Source organism: Pipra filicauda, unplaced genomic scaffold (assembly GCF_003945595.2).
Source record: "Pipra filicauda isolate LSUMZ 115617 unplaced genomic scaffold, ASM394559v2 scaffold531_size399970_pilon, whole genome shotgun sequence".
Taxonomy (NCBI): Eukaryota; Metazoa; Chordata; class Aves; order Passeriformes; family Pipridae; genus Pipra; species Pipra filicauda.
Window position 1 is genome coordinate 259,120 of NW_024104678.1, and position 17,399 is coordinate 276,518.

Genomic DNA, 17,399 nt, shown 5'->3' on the forward strand with positions numbered 1-17,399 from the left:
GACGAGGGACAGGGGAATGGAGAGGGAGAGAAGGAGAAGGAGGAAGAGGAGGAGGAAAGCAAGGACGAGGGAAACCGGGGCCTACAGCTCCCGGCGTGCCCCGCGCACGGCGGCACTGGGGACTACAACTCCCAGCCTGTCCCTCGCGCGTGGGAGCGATAAGGAGAAAGGGAAACTGTTGCCTATGGCTGCCGACATACCTCTCGTGGGGAGGGGAGAAGAAAAAGAGGAGGAGGAGGAAGGGAAGAAAACGTGGCCTACAGTTCCCGGCATGCCCCGCGCCGGGCCCTACCGGGGACTACAACTCCCAGCATGCCCCGCGCGGACCTCATGCGTTCCCGGTCCCCGGGGTCCCCTCCCGTCCCCCCCGAAGGTCAAAGAGTAACCTCAGACCAGCCCCAAGCCCCCCGTCACACCCCACCCGCCCACCCGCGCCCGTGGGGTTCATTCCTCGCACAACAAGGGCCCCCTCGCCCCCCGTCGTGAGCCCCGCGGGGGCTCAGCTCCCCCCCCGGCACCACAAAACTCTGCTGTGTTCTCCTCTGGTTTTAATGAAATCGTGGCAAAGTCACTCAAAGGGGGCTCAGGCAGCTCCGTGTTCACACAGACAGGATGTGAGGGAACAGGAGAGGCAGCAGGACAGCCCTGAGCCCATGGGTTTCCAGGTGTTTTCCTGCCTCACAGCGCTTTATTTACAGGAATTGCAGAAATTCCATATATAGTTTTCTCTGCGGCCCAATTAGACAAATATCTACCTATATATAATATAAAAAATACAGAGATTTGACTTTTTTTTTTTTTTGGAAGTAAAATGTACATTATCACAACTGTGAGCAGGATGTAAACCTGGAAACCTGGTGCTGCTGGAGCTCCCACCACCCCTGTCACCACCAAGCCTTCCTCCAAGTCATCAAACCACCCCAAGGCAGGAAAAAACCCCCAGAATTCAGCCCATGTTCTCATGGAAAATAAAGTATTTCAAGTAAAGATGAAGGTGGGTTTCAGCATTTCAGAGCTCTGGTGTCAGTCAGTACAATGCAAACCAAACCTGTGCAATGGTAGCTGTGCTTCCTGCTCCGAAAAAAACCCCACCCCAGTTCCCATCTTTGGGCTCTTGTTGCTTTTTTTGTTTGTTTTTTTTGTTTTTTTTTTCTTAAATCCTTGGAAATACCACTAGCAGTTCTTCAAAAAAACAAACAAACAAACAAAACAAAAACAAACAAAATAAAATTTAGACAAAAGGGAAGCAGCAGAAAGAAAAAAAATCTTCCCAAGAGTGGGAGAACTTCCCTGTTTTTCTGTCCGTTTTTTTCAGGGAACTCGGCCTGGGTTCACCCAGGACTGTCCACTGAAGGAGGAAGGCCAGGGTTAAACTTTGCTCTTGGCCAATTAAAGAGTCCTTAATAGAGTAACATGTGCAAAAAAAAAAAAAAAAAGAAAAAAATTAAAAATTAAATAGATCAACCCACGTTTTCCAGAATTATTGTGGCCAGAAAACTCCCTCTCTGATCTGTGTCCTCACCCAAGCCAACGCCGGAGCCTCACGGGAGTACCCGAGGTAAGAACTGCATTTGGGAGGGACCACCACAAAGAACAAGCCACCAGGAGGTGCCACTTTGTCACCTCCGTGTCCCTCCTGCATTAAAGACACGTGTGCAGCAGCCAAAAGAAACAAGGATAAGAAGAATCCCCTTCTTTCCGCAAGGACCGAGCGCCGTTTGTATTTTTTGTTTGAAGGAAGAAGAGTTTCCTAAACTCAGGGTGTTGTTCAGCCTTCCCAGCAAGGGCCAGCAGCTGCTCCCAGGTGCTTTTCCAGAAAGTTTGTGGCGTGTTTTAATTCTCCCCAGGGCACATTATAGCTGGAAACCATCCATGGGGGCCTCGGATTGCTGGAAGATGTATTGCTGCTGGTTCTCGTCCACCTGGGGGGCCACGGAGGAGTCGTCCTCCACCCCAAAGTAGTGCTCAATCAGGTCAAAGGCTTTCTGGTAGATCTCCTGGTTCTCGTGGCTCTGGAGGAATTCTATCTTATCCAAACCTTGCAGGGGAAAAAAAAAAAATTGGAATGCGATGAAACAAAGAAATTCTGGTAGCTCGTCCTCAGATTTATTCCCACTGCCACCCTCGTCCTTCTTCACTGTGTGAGATTTGCATTTTCTGAGCAGCTCTGACACCTAAATCCAGACCTAAATGCAGCTATTCCAGAGCTGCTCGAGGATCTCACCCCTGCCAGGCAGCATTAATGTCTTTCCAGCTCATACAGATGTTTTAATTTGACTGGAATCTGATTTAGCCTCCACAACTGGCTGTGAGGAATTTGGGAGCTGCAGGGGGTAGGGAGGGGAAGGAGCAGGGTCTGCAGCCTCCAGCTTTTAGCTGCCCTAATTAAATCCCCTGCTGCACATCCAAGAATTCCAAGGATTGTTCTTACAGGGAGAATCAGGACACAGAGTGTAATAATCAGAGGGCAAAGCAGACACTGGCAGTACAGAGGGAGTTCCAGACCAAAATAGGAACTTGCTCCTCAAAGCACTGAGAGAAGGACAAAAAAAAAAAAAACCACCATCACCAAATTAAGTTGCTCCAGGGAAAAGCAAACTCTCCCTGGATTTCCAGAGTTCAAGTGGGCACACTTTGAGCAACTTTAGGCCCAGAATTGTCACTTTTAACCAGAAATGAGCTGAGTAAACACTGCCAGCTGGTGAAAGCCATGACTAATCAGCTTGGCCTCCAGGTCTCGGAAGCCTGGATCAGAATTCTGATAATTTTTACTTCCAAGTATTTTCTCTTCACCCAATCACGAGTCTGAAGAGACTTTGGAACAAATATTGGCTGTTTTGGAACATACTAAACCCCTTAACACAGCAGGAAAGCACCCAACAGACCCCCTCAGTGCCTCCTGCAGTGCCCAAGGCCCCCACCTACCATAGGCCTCCTCGATCAGGCTGCAGTAGGGGTTGATCCCAGTCCCACTCTGGTTGGCTTCCTGCTCTCCCAGCCTCAGGATGTTCTCCAGCCCATTCAATGCCACCAGAACAATCTTGGAGTCCATGACAGTCAGCAGGTCACACAGAGGCTTGATACAACCCAAATTTACCAGGTACCTGGAGAGAGAGCACCAGCAACACACACTTGGTGTTCAGGGGCTGGGAAGCAGCACCTTGGCTCCGTCAGAAAGAGCAAAGGAAACGAGTCAATCTAAACCACATAAATTTACCTTAAAATACGTATTTACTGCTCTGCAAGGTTAATTTTTATCCACTTATTTGCACTTGTATACACAGCCCCTGTTTTCAGAAACCTCCCTTTAATTTAAAAAGAAAAAAAAGCTATTTTTAAAGTCCAGGTGCTGCTAAAATTAAGCCCACACTGGAATTTAATCTGTCATCAAGTTTGGACATTTAGCCTTGTCTTAAAACTATCCATGCAGAAAGCTTGGAGTGTGCCCTGCAGTTCCCATCAAGGGATTTCCCCCAGGAGGAGCCACAGGGAATACCTGATCTGCTCAGGAGTCCCTCCTGAGGTGGCGTTGGTGATGGCCCAGGCTGCCTCTTTCCTCGTGCGGAATTCCGCCTTCTGCAGGATTTCTATCAGCACCGGGAAAATGTTGGCATCTATCACTGCCTGGGGAGAGAGGGCAGGGACAGGGGTTGGCACTGGCAACACCATTCCTAAGAAAGGCTTCTCAGCACCTGGAAGAAACCTCTCCCCCATTTCCCGACACAAAAACTTCCCCAAGTTTCGGTGATTCCTCTGGTTTATTCCTCAGCCAAATCCTACTAACGCGAGATATTCCATAACCAGCAGGACAGACCATCCCTGGTATTGCATCAATACTGTGGGAATGCTTTCAGCACTGATCTGCCTCCCTATGTAGGTCAGGAAAAGGATAATTAAAACTCAACCAGCTTCAAAGGGGCTGAACATGGAGAAATAAAGGGCTGTATCCTGTTATTCCAATGATCCAATGTGTGGGAATCATTTCAGGCTGGTCTGTGCTGGTGCCATCACCAAGCTCTTTTTCAGCTCCCTTGGCAGATGGTTGGGAGCAGCAAATTTGCAAATTACTGCAGAATGAGGTGAACAAATCCAGCCCCTAAAATGCCAGATAAGGAAAAAGCTGCAAAGCCTTAATGCTGAGCTTGGAATCTGGGAGGAGGAAGTACCTGTATTTGTGCTCTGTTTCCCGCTGTGATGTTGGATATAGTCCAGCACGCCTCTTTCCTGATGGATTCCTTGGGACTGCTTAACAAATGAAGGAGACAAGGCAGGGCTGAGCAGTTTAGAATCACCTTTGGAGAGAGGAAGCAGAAGTGAGATCACCAGTGCCAGGTCTGGAGCTGATGGACACTGCATTCCCTGCAGGAAAGGCCTCTGCTCTCACCTGGGTCTGAATGTCATCCCCTGTCACGATGTTGCCAACTGCCCGCAGAGCTGGGGAGGCCACTTTGTAGTCATTGTGCCTGCAGGGAAACGGGGCAAGGACACAAGCAAATCCATCAGATCACTGGGATATTTGGAATATTCTCTCCCCATTTATCTCCTCTGCATTATTTCCTTAGAAATCCATCCCCTGGCATGTAGAAACACACAGTAAGTTGTATTGCCACCGAAAACAAAACTGCAACATATCCCAACTCAATCCTCTTTTCCACAGAGATAACGGGAGAAACAAAGCCAAGCTGACTTTTGCTACCCACTGTTCTTTGATTTGCCTCATAACCAGGCTTCCATAAGCACATCTGAAGTTTGAGAGCACACAACACCCTGCAATCCTCTCTCCCTCCACGGATGAGAAGTGTGAATTGGATCTTTCCTTAGTAAATTCTTCCTAAGTTCTCTGTGTAGCTGGCCCACACTCATGCTCTCCAATTTCAGAAATTTACAGGGGTAAGGTTTCTTTTATCAGTGAATTTGCAATTTTTGGGACTGCTGTTGAGACCAACACAGGTGTCTCTTCACTAGTGTCGAGTATAACCAGGAAGACGAACCAGCAAACTACAGCTCTGAACCTGCTCCAGATCCTCCTACAAAACTGCTCCCAGGTCAGCCCAGGTGCCTGGATCCCATGAGCACAGGAAGTGTGGAGTGCTCTGACAGATTTGACATGGATTCATGCTCAGCTTCCTGCCTGAGGCAGCAACCCCAGGTACTCACATCAACAGCTCCACCAGCCGCCGACACACTCCCGAGTCCACCACTGCCTGGATCTTCTCGTTGGGACCATCTGACAGGTAGGAAAGGGCCCAGCAGGCATCTGCCAGCAGGTCAGAGTCGCTGTTGAACAACAACCTGGACAACACTGGCAGGCAGGGAGACACCTGGAACAACAGCCACCAGCTGGGTTAGTCACCCTGCCCAGGACCACCACCCCTGCAGGCCAACACCACTGACCAGCTGCTGAGACAAGGCCTGCATGGCCACAGGTTCCTGCATGGCCACAGGTTCCTGCATGGCCACAGGTTCCTTCCCCCAAATCAGCAGCTTCCCACACCTCCTAATCACAGCGACCAAAGCCACCCCAACAGCTTCATTGCTACACTCAAATTACATCCTCCCAGACCCAGTCCAGACTCCTGAGGCAAGTCACCCCTTGGAAACTCCTTATATTCCTGGGGAAGAGCTCTGCTCCATTTCTGACTCTTCATAATTCAAAGCAGCAACCATCAGGTTACACCTCTGAGTATCTCAATCACTTTTAAGTGGGTTTCTGCTTACACTCAATTCAGATTTCATCCCTCACCACAGGCTTCCCAGCTTTGACATGGGAGCTTTCACTTAAGAAAAGTGATAACACACTGATTTAAAATATTTTTGTTCCACCAAAGAAGGATGAGACACCTGAAAGGCCAGCAGGACCTTTTCTTAGGCTCCCAGGAAAGGGAAAGCTGCCACAGCTCCCATGTGGCTACAGGACTCCTGCTTTGTAGCATTTCAAGTCTCAGAAAACTTTTTAGTGGTAATTTGAGTGAAGTCTCAAATTTCCAGAGAGTTCATAACAAAAGGGTAAACCCTTTTTAGATAAACCCATTTTTAGATAGAGAAACCTTGCAAGGAAGCCTTGGCCTGTGTCCTACTTGAGGGGTCCAGCTGATGGCAGAAAGGTTGGCAGGAAATTACAAACATCTGAACAACCAGATCCACCTCAGCAGGAAGAAGCTCACCCTGTTCCCACATGGAATGACTGAGAGGAGTCCAACAGCCCAAAATAACTCGGACAAACATCTTAACTGGGTGTTTCCCTGCCACCTGTTCTGCCCACAAGGCATTTATTCTCACCTTATCAAATTCAGGTGGGGGACTCTTCCCTCTGCACAGGTTTGACAAGGCCCAGACAGCATTTCGTGTCATTGTCAACCTGGTGGACGTCGTAAGGAGCCTAAAGAGAGAATCACCAGGAATTATGATCCTTATGTGGAAGTCAAGGGAATCAAAAGCATTAAAACCAGTATGATTTTAAGGAAGTCAAAGCACTACTTCACTGGGTGTAGCTCAAGCCATGCTGTTTGTCACCTGAGCCTCTCAACGAGCAAGAGAAGTGATATGAGACCACTTAGGATAAATAGCTGTAATTCCCAACAGTGCCAAGGGACATGGGGCAGGAAGGCAACTTCCACCTTAGGCAGGTTGCAGAAGGAAGGGCACATGAGTGAAGTGCAGCTCCAGGTTCCAGTTCAGCCCAGACACTCCCAGCCCTCAGCAGAGACCGGGTGACATGAACTGCTCAGACTCTGAGCTCTGAGGAGGACGGTGAGTCCTGTGGGATGAGGAGTCAGGCAGCCCCCCGGGACAGGGCACTGACACCAGGAGCAGGAAAACAAGCCATTTGTGACATGGCATTAGTTTTCCAGGGATGGGATGAAGATTAATTCTTTCCAGGGCTATGAGAGCCTGACAGATGGGTCTGACTGTGGGGGGTGTGCACCACGCTGGGAGAGGGGGTGTATAGAGACCTGCTCCCACCCCAAGCCCCTGGTATCCATATCCCAAGCAGAGAGCAGGACCTGAGAGACACCCTGTGACTCCAGATGGACCAGCACACTGCAGCAGCACCCACTCCACATGCAGAGCAGTGTGGAGGGCTGTGAGAAGGCCTGTTATCCACCGAGTCCCACTCCATCCATCAGATCCTTGTCTGAACTGGGAGTTAATCTGGTACCAGTGGTTTGATTCCCAGTGATCACCACCAGGGAATCTACTGGCCCAGCTCCAGTACTGCTGCTGTGGCACAATGGGACTCCAAGAACTGCACTGGCAAGTGTTCATGGCTACTCACATTAATAAGGGAGGAAGGATAGCGCAGTTAAGGACATAATCTCTACACACAGAGCTGTCTCCAGCAATGTTCCCCAATGCCCAGACAGCCTGAAAGGAAACAGCAACAGTTTTAGCATTCACAGTTTCTAACAGAGGAAGAACAAGGCAGTGTGCTAAGAAAGCATCTTCCCCTAATTCCAGGCAAACAACACTTCCACCTGTGGTGTGGAGCCAGCTGGGAGACACCAGTCACTCATTTTAAACACTGCATTTTATGGTGTGCAACCCACTGTGGTTCATCCCCCAGCCCCAAAGTAAGGAGTGGTCCTTACCTGCTCCTGAACATCCTCAAAGTCAGAGTTTAACAGCTCTATAAATATGGGAACCGCCCCAGCCTCAATGACTATTTTTGTTTGTTGGGAAGTCCCTGATGCAATATTCGTCAGTGCCCACGCAGCTTCAAACTGAAACAGGCAAACCAGCGACAAAAGAATCAGTAAAACAAGCCTGATTTGGCAAAATCATCACATTTGGGCTGTGATTCTTTCACTGTGAGGGAAAGGAAGCACATCACAAGAGGACGCCTCAACAATCGAAGGATTTTATTTTCTTGAGCAATAAAAGAGCCACATCTGCTAAAAACCCTCTCAGAGGCCACAGCTGCTCAAAGGACGAGCGAGTGAAGGCGTCACCACCGGTCACACCACGTCACTTCACCTCCACAACCATTCCCCAGCAAGGCAAATGAAGACACACAGAGCACAAACACACAAAAGCAGAAAGTTTTCTACGTTTCATCTGCCGCCCCAAAGACTCCTCGAGTTCAAGGGAAGCTGAGCAGCAACTCCCTGGTTTTGGCTCTCTTTGGTTTAAATACAGAACTCCCACTCGGTTCTTCTGGAAATTAAGCCCCTCTGGTCCATGGCCTGAGGCCAGAGGGCAGGAAAAGAGATGAAAGCAGTCATCAACTCGGATCAAATTCCATGTATGGAAGTGTCTTTAACCCCTCCAAAGCAACCAGACTTATTACCAAGCTGGAAGGAATCTGAGGAAGCCACCCAGTCCATCCCTCTGCCCCAGGCAGGAGCAGCACTGCCCAACCCATTTCTAACAGACTCTTGGCCTCTACTTAAATGCCTCCAATAATGGAGGTTTCTCCTCACACAATTTCTTCCTGCATGTTTATCCCATGGCTCCACCAGCTCCCAGCAGAAATGTCAGATACGGGAATTCCAAACTCTCTTGGGTGATTTTTGCCAGAATTCCTTCGAGAATTTAATTCAGAGCAATTTATAATTTCCTTTTTTTTGCCTAAGCACTACAGGCTACCTTTGTCTTCTCCTACAGATCATACAAGCTACACTTTTTGGGTTCAAAACATCACTTTTCCCTGACAGCATGTGTAGGTTCACATTGTCAAGCAAAGGTTAAAGAGCTATGAAGAATTAATAACATGATCTCCTTTACCTGTAATGTGCAATTTTCACTTCTTTTCAGGAATTCAACAAATCTCTCCACCACTCCCTGAGTGTTTATCACTTCATCTATTGGAGGATTTGGCTCTGGAACAGCAAAGCAGTGTCAGAACAGTGTACAGGCCTCATGCAGGGGAGTAACAAGCATGAAGGGTTAATTTAATATCCCAAGTCATACTGAACTCAGCAGGACAACTCTGCAGAGTCACTTTCTGTGCAGTTCACACAACTGTCAATCCTTAGCAATACAGGAAATTATCACATTTCTAGTTTATGGCTTTCTTTCCCCTAGCTCAAAGCTGCAAAACTTCTGTACAGCAACACGTGCACAGACTCTTGCAAAAGCCAGATCCCGTGGCAGAGATGAGTTATTTTTACCTTTGGAGAGCAATTTCCTGAATTTCTGAGTGGTTGCCAGCTGTAGGTCAGGGTCATCTGAGAAAAGCATCTCTACCATCTCTCCTGTGATCAATCCCTCCTGAAAGATGCAGAGGAGACAGAAAAATGGTTCCATTTCAGCCTAAGATATTTAAGGCATCACACACGTGACAACCCACCACGATTTGTGCTCAGCTGGTGAGTCAAAGATTAAAACTTTGAGATCCCAGCACACTATTTACTTCCTGAGAGACTTTTCCAGTTCACTGCAGTAACACTTGCAATGCTGTTGGGTGGAAGGGGGTAAATGTGGAAGGCTCTAGAGGGGGATTTTGAACATGCAGCTGGAAATAACCCTTGATAAACCAGCGGGATGGTGATTCCCTGGCTGAGCTTTACAAGGCTCAGGGCTCCACTGGAGTCCCACTGGGAATAAGTTTACTGTTTGCATTCTGGCCAAGGGTTTGTGGCTCTTCCAGCTGCACAAGTGACATCAGTCCTCTAAAAAGGGATAAAACAAAAATATTGATGTCTGTCACTTCCATGCCATCACAGAATCCCAGAATGGTCCCTGTTGGAAGGGGCCTTAAAGATAATCCAGTTCCATTCCCTTCCATGGGGAGGGACACCTTCCACTAGACCAATTGCTCCAACCTGGCCTTGGACACTTCCAGGGATGGGGCAGCCACAGCTTCTCTGGGCAACCTGTGCCAGGGCCTCACCACCCCCAAAGGATTAAATCTGAAGGCACAGCTGGAACAAGGAAAGGCACCTTACCCCACATGTTGTGGAACTAACGTAGGAATCCACAAGGTGACTATCACACATGGAGTCATCCTCATTGATCAACTCCACATTCCTCCTTTTAAAGAGCTGGTGGGGAACAAAGCACAGGAATTGTTATTAGAAAGCAACGGTGAACAGGCTCCACAACTAGACATTCTTGTTCCTCAACCAGGATCCCTTCAGCTAAGACTGAAGGCAACCTGAATAAAAAAGTGGTCATTAATAACAGCTCTGCACTCTCAGGACTAGTCTGGCACACAAACCCCAACAGTAAAACATGCTAAGTCTTGCCCTCAGATATGCAAATGCCCAAGTCACTCAGACACTGGTACAGGCAGTGCAGAATTTGATCTAACAAGTCAGGGAAACTGGGCAGAAGGCAGTTGGTAGGTGATGTTCTCACAGAGCAAATATTTAGTCCCACACACATCACCTCGTGCTTTCATAGACCTCCAAGCCAAAAAAATCCCACATCTCAGAGTTAAGAAATACACACAGCCCAAACTTTCACTTGCTCTTCCTGTTTCTCGAGGAAATAATCCCATTCACTAATTAAAAAAAAAAAAAAACCAAAACAAAGCACACCACCAAAAAAACACCACCACCTTTAACAACAAGGATCTGTGAACAAAAAAACCTCCAGTACCCCAAGGAGAAAGTGCTTGGAAAGCTCTTGGTGTGAACTGGGTACAAAGAAAAAGAGAAAAGCATGATCTCAGTTAGAACAGGAAAAAAATAAGAGGACTGCCAACAAACCTTAATGCACAGATCCTTGATGATTCCAGTTAGGCAGCAGCACAATCTTGGTTGTGTTAAGGCTGAACACAACCTACTCAAGATGACAGTTACCTGTTGCTCTCGTTTCTGTTTGCGCAGTTGAATTCCTTCCTCTTCTCTTCTCCGCCTCATTTCCTCGAGATTTAGGGCTTTGTTCTTGTAACTCTTCATTCGATAGTTTTCTGTGAAGAGAAAACAAAGAGAATCCTGCCTCAGAGCTCCTGTCACTCTCTGCTCCTTCATCCACCTGTCCTTCCTGACAAGGAACTCCCTGTGCATGGAGCAGGGAATACCCAGACTAAACGGATTTATTTACTCCAAGTGCACAACTAAACTCAATTTCTACCCAAAACCAAAGTAACCTCCCTGGTGTCACCACGGCATAAACCACACCTGGACATTTTTTACCCCCAAGCAGAAAAAAACCCAACAGAACCAAGGCCTTGATTTTATGATCACAATAACCCCTTGCAAGCACAGAGCTGTACACGAGGTACAGGCCACGTGTGTCCCACCAGGTGCTGCCTCAGTCCCTGACCTACTTATTCTGCTGGTTCACAGCTGACTAATGCAGCAATTCCAACCTGATTCCCTGTGTGTTTGCCCCCAGGTCAGGGAAGTGACACTCCACTATCTGGCACAGTTCAAGGCAGCCAGGGCCAAGCAGTAACCCAAGTATGAAAGGATGGCAGCTCCTCACCCATCCAGCTGCAAAAGTCCTTCTGAATCTCTCCAAGCTCTCCTGTTTTGGATACAGATTATTTGCACATCTGTGCCCTTCTCAGGACAGGAAGGAATCGGAGTCACAACTAACCCTGAACAAAGTTACTCCTCCACAGCTCACTTGGGCACCACTATCTTTGTTTTCTCCCAGCTGCCAAGGGAAGTGTTTTGTGGAAGTTTGCAGTGTTATCTCCTTGTGCCCCACTTTCAAGCCCGAGGCACCCTCAGCCCCGTGGCTTACAGAAAGTTTCAGACTTATCAACTGCCTGCAGCCACTCTGGAGCCCTTCCAAGATCAAGTGGAGAAGTTTCAGTCCCTAAAACCCACAGACAAGCCAAGAGGAGACACACACAACACACAAATATCCAGCATTTCATTGCTACGGAAAGAGAAAACAACCGGGAGAATTAATCATTTAACAAAATACTTTCAGCTCTATGATTTCCCAAAACAGCCCAAAAGACACCAAACAAGATGCAAATCTACAGATTTGTGTCTGTACAGTAGCAAGGTGTCATCTACATATAGATTTTAATTCAGAAAGTGTATTTAACTACCTGTTAAAATATTATAGGTTGTGCATTCATATTATCACCCCAATGCTGGCAGCTCCTGCAGCCACACAGGAGAGTAAGAGTTGAAAGCTTAATCCCGAAAACAATTTAAGAACCCAAGTCTCCAATTAAAAGGTGGTTTTTTAAGAAGAGGAGGAGGAAAAAGGCAGTCATATAAATAGCCAAGGGACACATGACAGTTCAGCTGCCTCCAAACTGGCCCAGCCCCACTCAGCTCTGCAACCCCAGAGCTGGGGAACAGCCAGAGACACACTGAGGACTCAGGAACACCCAGGAACACTCAGCACTTTGTCCTTTATGGCTTTTTTTTTTTTTTTTGTGCCAGAGCATCAAGAACACAGTCATCCTGCAGGGAAACCCCAAAGATACAACAAGCCCTGAGGAGTGTTTTTTCACATCACTGTGCAACACTTTCTGGGACTAAATTTCCTATTTTCCTCTCCCACACTTTCATCTCTGCAGATGATTTCCGTTGGCTTTTCCCAGCCCATCATCTGTGTCAGTACTTGAATGACATGAGAATGCTGATCTGTGACCCATTTCCAGGCAATGGATGGATGTGACAAATGCAGGATCAGGACCTCACAGTGGGGTCAGACGCTGTAGGAACCGGGGATTCCAGCAGGCCCAGAAACATGGAATCAAACAGCAGGATTCCAGGCATGGACAAACTGTGTACTCTGTGGTGTTACAGGACAAAACATCCAGTTCATCTGCAAGTCAGGCTGTGAATTATGAACTCAAATTCTATCAGTGGGAATACCCACAAAACCCACTAAAATCAGGCCTTTGGAGAAGCTGGGCTGTCAGGAATGGGGAAGCAATCCTTATAAATTGAGGCATGAGAAGGTATTTACCACTTAAAAGAAAGGAAAAACAGCGTGAAAGGTTGACTTTGAAGGCTGAGCAGAGCACTCAAACCCTGTGTAAAGCCAACAGAAACTGCAGCAGCTCAGCCAAAACTGTACTTCCAGGGCCAAGATTATAACAGCTCCTTGATATTCCTGGATCAGGAATCCAGATCTGCCTCTTCCCATTTCTCTGCACGACAAAAAGCATTTGCTTCAAACCTTTTATTCAGCTGCTGATTAAACCCCGGGGAGCTGAGTCACTGCAGGGACTTCTGCTGCTGAGTCAGAGTGAAAGGCCGGGCCAGGAACTCACTGACAGACCTGACACGGCTCTTTTTAAGCCAAAACACCCTTTCACTGAGGGAATCTTCCAAAGGGAACCTTCTAAAAGTGTCTGTTAATCCCTGTGGCACGGCCTGGCCAGGAGGGCTGACAGCCCTTGGAGTGGGGAAGGGCTGGGGAATGATGCAAGTGTAAATAAATACACTTGATGAACTTCATCAGCACTAATCTGCCAATTAGTGTCCGCTGGGGACATTCCCAGCTCCGAGCCAGGTGACCTCCAAAGGCCCCTTCACCCAAGTTTTCCCTGGGATAGGATAAACTTGGTCATTTACAGCAAAACCTCCCCTAAATCAGACAAGTGGCAGCAAAACACACTCAGTGAACTACTGAGCTTCATGGGACAAACCTTCCTGACCACATTCCCTGGGTTTCTCCATGTCATCCCCTTCCCTGAAATCCCAGAGGAGCCTCCCAGCTCCTCCTGCTGTTTAACATATTTAACATCTCCAGAGGATTCTCTTCCAGAAAAAGCGTGTCCACGACGACTTTAGCATTTGAAACTATAGAAAGAAAAGACTAAATAATCTGTACTACTTAAACACAAATTAAATGAAGTTGGTTGTAATAAATACATAAAAGCAGTTGAATTATTTGTATACACTGTATAAAAAGACAGCTCTGAGCTGCTACCAGAAATTAGTCAAAACCAGAGGCTTTTACTGTCACTTTGATAGTTTTGCAGTGAGTTAACAGAAAAAAGGGGGCAAAAAAAAATCACTTTGCTCAGAAGACAGAGGGAAAACGAAGCTAAACAGGAGAACAACCACACAAGAAATCCTGTCAAATAATCAGCAACTCAGGGCTTTCCCTGTCGCCCTGGAATTACACCAGCTGCCCTTAAAGCCTGGAGAAGTGGCTGTCACTCCTGCAGGTCTGCTTTGCACGTTTGCTCTGCTCTTTCACGTTCTCACAGGGGTTATTCGAGTGTTTCCCACGAACAGGTCACCACAGAGGCTCCCCCAGAGCCTGTCCCCGTCTCCCGGGTCCCTGTCCCCGCCCCCCGGGACACGCTGTGCCGGTAAATCCCTTCTCCCCGCAGCTATTCGGCTCCATTGGCTCGATCCCTCCCGGTTCAGCTCCCAGAGCCAGGGATGTGATATCACCGCTGGAATGTGCAACCCTCGCCGAGGGCCAGGGCTGGGAGGGGGAAGGGACAGGCAGAAATTCTCTTTGGGGGAAATTAAGTCTCACAGCACCAAGAATAGGATTCCCTTTGGATGGAAAAGAACCCACCCCACTCCTCAGCCCAGTTGCCAACACGGTAATTTCAACGCTGCCTCCTCCTGATTTGATCTTTTCACCCCAAAAATCTGAGGTTTGGGGGATTTAAATCCTCTTCAACCTGAGACATTCAGATTTCCTTAAGGGTGGAATGATCAAGCACAAGTGTCACCTGAGAGTCCTTTGCAACAGTCCCTAAAACAGGGATTAACTTTGGCTACATCACCTCAAAATCAACCCACAAGAGTTCCAGGTTAAAAAAAACCCAGAAACACTCAGAAGGATATAAAATTCCAATAAATCCATCCTTTCCAATGTGAGCTTTGCCTCAGAAACAAGCAGGACTGTGTGACTTGCTAAGCAGATTTATCTGGACCTCCCCAGCCCCAGAGCTGGAGGCCTGAAGGAATCAAGACTTTGAAAGCCTGAAGGAATCAGGACTTTGAAAGCCTGAAGGAATCAGGACTTTGAAAGCCTGAAGGAATCAGGACTTTCACTCTTGCACGACTGTAATGATCAAACTCTCCCCCTGACAAAGTTCATGTTTGCTCTCCTGAACACAAGCAAACAAAGCAAACCAGCCAATTAACTGTTAAATTCATCAGGCAGAGGAGTTTTATTAAGAATTGAGCATTTAATGCATATAAATGCATTTAAATACCTAATTTGCATAGCAAATGAGGAGTGAACTAATGAGAACCTCCAACAGTGTCACAACTGCTGACAAAAAATCCAGCACCCTCAGCCTGCACTTTGCAGGAAAGGGTAACAACCTTGCTGTCCCCATTTACCCTCTCACCCAAAACGATGAAAAAAATCAGTCTAGGTTTATTTTAAAATAAATGTTTCATTAGGATAATTCAAGGGAGGGGGATATTAAACTCAAAGTGCAGTGGTGGGGAGGATGGGAAGCTCCTGTGCAGACTCCTCAGCTCCAGATAAAAGTGCTCCAGCAGTTTTCAGATGTTTCACAAGAGGCCCAAGGACATTTTTCTCCTCAAAGCTGCCAGCTGAGGTTTTACATCTCGAGTTATAAATTAAGATTTAAAAGCTGTTCGGGGCTGGGGAGGTGCAGCAGCCACTGCACACATGGAGACTGTCCCAGACTTGTCCTGGAACATCACAGGAGGGGTTGGAGAGGGAAGTTCCTGATAGGACCATGACAAGCAGGAGCCCACCCCAAAGGGCATTTTTAAAGCTTCACAGAATCCCAGAGTGGTTTGGGTTGGAAGGGACCTTAAAGATTCCACCTCCTGCCATGGGCAGGGACACCTTCCACTAGACCAATTGCTCCAACCTGGCCTTGGACACTTCCAGGGATGGGGCAGCCACAGCTTCTCTGGGCAACCTGTGCCAGGGCCTCCCCACCCTCACAGCCAAGAATTTCTTCCCAATATCCAACCTAAACCCACTCTCTGTCACTTTAAGCTTCTGAAGCAGGCCTGGTTAAAAAGACAACATTCCAGGGAAAAAATGATAAAACCTTAATCCTTCCTTCCACGGGATCCTCACTCTGCTTTAAGGAGAACACGGCTGCTCCAGGCTTGGCTTTTCCACCTCACCATCCAAACCCTGTCTTACTACTTGAGCCCTCAGAAAAAAGCCACCTCTCCTCCCTGAACACTTCAGGTACATCAAAATAAAAACCCCCTGGTATTAAAGCACCTTCTGAAGGGCAACGCTCAGCTGTGATTTATTTGCAGCCACCAGAGACCTGCTTGCAACCTCTGGGAGCCTTTAAGTGTATTTATTGGTGTTTATAGAGATGGAAATAAACTCCTCCACTCCTTCCCTGCACATCTGCCCGTGCCACCCACGTTTATGGTGACACTGGGGCTGAAGGTTTATTTTACAGAAGCCACAAAGCCCTGCTGGGTTATCAGAACCGTGAAGAGGTGACTTGGATCTCACCCGAGCCCTGAACTCTTGCAAAGTTCAGAGTTTAAATTGAACAGCAATCTGAGAATTTAAACGAAGCAGCCGCAGAGCCTTTGATGGAGGTTCGGCTGCAGCGGGTCCCTCCCTAGGGTTTGACCTCGGTGGGTGCAGCAGGAACAGCCCCAAATACTCCAAAATCAGAGTATTTCAGCACTGACACCTCAAAACTGGGGTATTACAGCACTAACACACCCTAAAATCATAATTTTACAGCACTGACACCCCCAAACCTGAGTATTTCAGCATTAATACCCCAAACCAGGGGTATTAGAGTACCGACACCCCAAACCCGGGGGATTTCAGCACCAAACCCCCAAACCCGGGCGATTTCAGCATTAAGCCCCCTCAGAGCTCCCGCCCCCCCCTCGGAGCGCCCCAAAGTCGCTGTTGGCGCTGCCCGGAGCGGTAACAACCCCCGTGCCCCGTGCCCCTCACCGAGAGCCCTCCCCAGCGTCCCCCCGAGCCCCCGGAGCCGTCCCCGGGGTGACTCAGCGGCGCCGCGGGGCCCTTCGCCCTCAGCCCCGGGGAGCCGGTGAGGGGCGCGGGCGGCGGCGGCGCGGGGCGGGCGGGCTGTGCCTGCCGCCCGGCTACAGGGTGACCCTTTCAGCCTGTGCTGTCTCCCCGACCGTGCCCGGAGCCCCCGCGGCCGCTCCCGCAGCCCCCCGAGCTCCCCAAAGTCCTCTCGCCTCTCACCCATCGCGGCGACTCCGGCAGCGGCTCCGGTGGCGGCGGCCACAATATGGCGGCACCGGGCGGGGCGCGGGCCGGACGGCGGCCGCGCGGGGACAAACCTGTGCGCGCTGGGAGGGGCGGGGCGGTCGCGAGGGGAGGGGCGGGGCCGCGGCGCTCGAGCGCCCCCCAGCGGGCGGGGGCGGGACTGGCCCGGAGGTCGCGTCGTGTCACTCGTGTCGTGTCACTTGTCACTGTGTCCTGTCACCTGTGTCTCATCACTCGTGTCGTGTCGCCTGCCACTGGTTTCCTGTCACTTGTGTCCCTTCACTTGTGTCCCATTCCCTCGTGTCCTGCCAGTGGTGTCCTGTCACCCGTCACTGATGTCCCGTCACTGATGTCCC

At 48.8% G+C, this 17,399-nt stretch overlaps 1 protein-coding gene across 1 annotated transcript; it reads right to left on the reverse strand.

Annotated features, from left to right (window-relative positions):
• Window positions 1–531: 531 nt before the first annotated feature.
• On the reverse strand, window positions 532–17,073 carry KPNA6 (karyopherin subunit alpha 6). The gene is made up of 14 exons (XM_027728379.2): window positions 17,020–17,073; window positions 10,746–10,855; window positions 9,888–9,983; window positions 9,111–9,210; window positions 8,725–8,819; window positions 7,590–7,721; window positions 7,277–7,365; window positions 6,280–6,379; window positions 5,158–5,321; window positions 4,385–4,463; window positions 4,167–4,292; window positions 3,497–3,624; window positions 2,926–3,104; window positions 532–2,038 (listed from the first exon to the last, which is right to left on the reverse strand). The coding sequence occupies exons 1-14, from the start codon at window positions 17,021–17,023 to the stop codon at window positions 1,854–1,856; spliced, it is 1,587 nt and encodes a 528-aa protein (XP_027584180.1). The 5' UTR covers window positions 17,024–17,073; the 3' UTR covers window positions 532–1,853.
• Window positions 17,074–17,399: the final 326 nt, after the last annotated feature.